The sequence below is a fragment of the Varanus komodoensis genome, unplaced genomic scaffold (genome assembly GCF_004798865.1).
Source record: "Varanus komodoensis strain SLA01 unplaced genomic scaffold, ASM479886v1 scaffold21, whole genome shotgun sequence".
NCBI classification, from domain to species: Eukaryota; Metazoa; Chordata; class Lepidosauria; order Squamata; family Varanidae; genus Varanus; species Varanus komodoensis.
In genome coordinates, this window is record NW_025335589.1 from 19,524,216 (window position 1) to 19,527,045 (window position 2,830).

The 2,830-nt window shown below is 49.4% G+C and overlaps 1 protein-coding gene across 2 annotated transcripts in view; it reads right to left on the bottom strand.

Moving 5' to 3' along the window:
• The window catches only part of AGA (aspartylglucosaminidase), a 14,194-nt gene extending 11,967 nt beyond the window's left edge, over nucleotides 1–2,227 (bottom strand). For both annotated transcript variants that reach the window (XR_006414798.1, XM_044430799.1), the window contains exon 1: nucleotides 1,999–2,227. Coding sequence is in view for 1 of the 2 variants with exons in the window: in XM_044430799.1 (XP_044286734.1) it covers nucleotides 1,999–2,155 (157 nt within the window). In the remaining variant the exon portion in view is untranslated. The remainder of the gene's footprint in view (nucleotides 1–1,998) is intronic.
• Nucleotides 2,228–2,830: the final 603 nt, after the last annotated feature.

Genomic DNA, 2,830 nt, shown 5'->3' on the forward strand with positions numbered 1-2,830 from the left:
GCTTGAGTCTCCAATGAGCTAATTATGTTTAGAAGTAAAAGCAAGCAGTGTGTGGGGATGCCAACTCATTTTTTTTTCCTTTTTCTTTTTACTACCCCTGCTCTTCTAACGGCAGCCTGACACGGTAACAAAGCAGGAATAACTTTCTGGCATGGAGATCAGTGGTGGGAGAAGTTTCAATGGCTATGTACCTTTGTCAAGCTGCTGTTCAAGGCTTGGAAAAAATGTGAAGAGGGGAAGAACGGAGATAGGCTATGCCTCATGTTACAGTATAAATATAGTAAGACTACAGAAAACAAGATTTTAATGCTTTACTATGGTGGATTCATGTTTGTCAAAACAGCTTTCAAACCATTTAATTTTGCTACGTAAGTTATTTCACAAGTTAAATAAAATCACGTATGATTTAACAGAATCCTCAAGATGGACTTTATGAAGACTTCATGAAGATTCATGGCTGCTCATTTCCATGGAAGTATCCAGCTGGAGAGAAGCTTGAGCTTGCTTACAAGTGTATTTTTCCTCTTGTACACTGAAGAACCCACACAATGGGTGCAAATCATGTGTGTGTGCTCCTGAGGTTGCTTTTGTGAAATCAATGCATACAATCCAATGAGAACCTACAACAGTTATCTGAACCAAGTGCACAAAAATGACCATAGAGGATTCTAAGGCCAAGCAGAACAAGATATGTGGTTGATTTCAAGCACACCCTAAGCCAAATGCATGTAGACAAAGGATCACATTAGTGTTATCTCTCTTAACACCAGGACAATCATACAACTTTCTGCAGAGTTAAGTTCCACTGAATTCAGTGGGCTTACTCAAACTAGGTTTAGGACTGCAACCTAGATGCAGTACAATAGCCTACATCTACAGTGAAACAACTGCAATGAAAAATGTTGTCTTCAACAACAGGGGAGACACATTTGTAGTATGCGGTTTTGCTGATGTGAGTAGAAACTGGAATACAAAACTTCCTATACCAAACAACAAAGAGAAAAGCTACAGGGGAAAAAAATTAAACAGAAAAGGAATGGTAAGTAGCAGCTTGGCCAGTATAGAATGATGCCGTCACAGTTCACCTTATATTGAGCTTAAAGCCTGTTTTCTGTACAAATCTTTAGACTTACATAAAAGATGTACCTAAATAGGTACAGAATGACCTTCCCTCCACTATATCTTCAGACTAAAGGTTCTCAAAAATGGGGCAGCCCTCCTCTTGAATGAGGAAAGAAACAGCTGAAGTGGGCACAATGTCCCAGGAACAGAAATGAGCTAGATACAGGGGATGCCTTTAGTTTAATCAGCCAAAAGAGTGAATGCCTCCACAGACGACATGTGATGGCAAGGGCATTCCGTGCTGCACCAGTCAACCAAGACCGGCCTGAGGCAGGCAAAGTGGCACAGCCTTCCCCAAGTAAAAAGAGGCTCAACTCAACTCACTTTGGAACCTCATTTGGGGGGGGGGGGGTCAGTCCTTTTAAGTTGTGAGACTGCTTGCTTTGGAAAACACTTCCCGCTTTTTTTTGGTTGAAGAGCAGGACCCGATGGAGAAGTCACGGCTGCTTTAATGCTAGTCTATTTCCCTTTCCTGACTTTAGGAAGGCTCAGATACTCCACTCTACTCTTCTAATGTTTCAGTGGGGCCGGTGCTCCAGCCCACCCACGGATGTTACCGTGGGGCTCTATGTGCGCAGAACTACACCCGAGTACAAAGATGACATGAGGGTCAAAGGCATGGCTTTAGATGTGCGTCTGGCAGAGTTTCCGTTTGCATTTCTACCCTGGAGTAAGCCCAATGGCCTCGATCCGGGCTTAGAGGCACCCTCTCGCCACGCCGCTGGAGGTGACGGCGCTCCAAAAGGTACCCCAAGTTTAAAAAGATGAAGGAGAGGGGAGAATGCCAAACTTTGGTGGAGTCCAGACTTGGGTGCGGACTTCTATGCACGCTTGACCCCACCCGAGCAAGCAGCACAGGCGAAAGCGACACGGCACCTGTTTCAGTAGCTTTCCTAAATGCCCAGGTGTTGATGACCAGAGGCAGCTGAGGAATCCCACCGCTGGCCGCGGCCAAGCCCCGCGCCACCGTCTCCAGCAGCAGCAGCAGCACCCACACGCAGGGCTGGCGCAGCAGGAGGCTTGCGTGCCCCATGGCGTGCGCCGCCTCCCGCGCCCGAGCCCCGCGCTGCACGGGCCAAGAGCACGGCCGCTTTCGGTTCAGCCGCGGCTCGTGACGACCGGCCGACGAACCGCATGCGCGGCGGGCAGCCCGGGCAGTTGCGCAGTTCGGCTCCTGGCAGCTAGAGCCGCCCCCTGCCTGCGTCGGGCGGCCGGTTTCCCGCTTGCCGCCCCGGCCTGATGCGGAAAAGCCGGGGCGAAGCAGGAATGCGGGAGAGCTGTTGCGGAGGTTATAAAGGGGTAGTCGCTGGGCAGCTGAGCAGAAGTGGTCACGGCCCAGCTGCCTGCCTCACTCCCTCCCCCTTCCAGATGAGTTGGACCACAACTCCCAGCATTCCGCAGCTGGCCGTGCTGGAAGGTGTGGCCTAACACATCTGGAACGGCTGCGGGGCAGGATGGTCGCAGATTAGGCAGAACCATTTCCAGAAGGGTAGCCCTTTTAATCAGTTGCGGCCCTACCCAGGTGGGTTGGACTTCAAATCTCAGCCTTGCTCAGACAGTATGGTCAGTGGCAGGAATTCTGGAAATTGTAGACTAGGGCAACTAGTCTATTGCACTTGCAGCGAAAACAACCAGGAATTTTGCTGCATGCTTGGGGTGGTCATGGTCCAGCGTGTGTGGTTGTTTATTTATCCACATATTTATATGC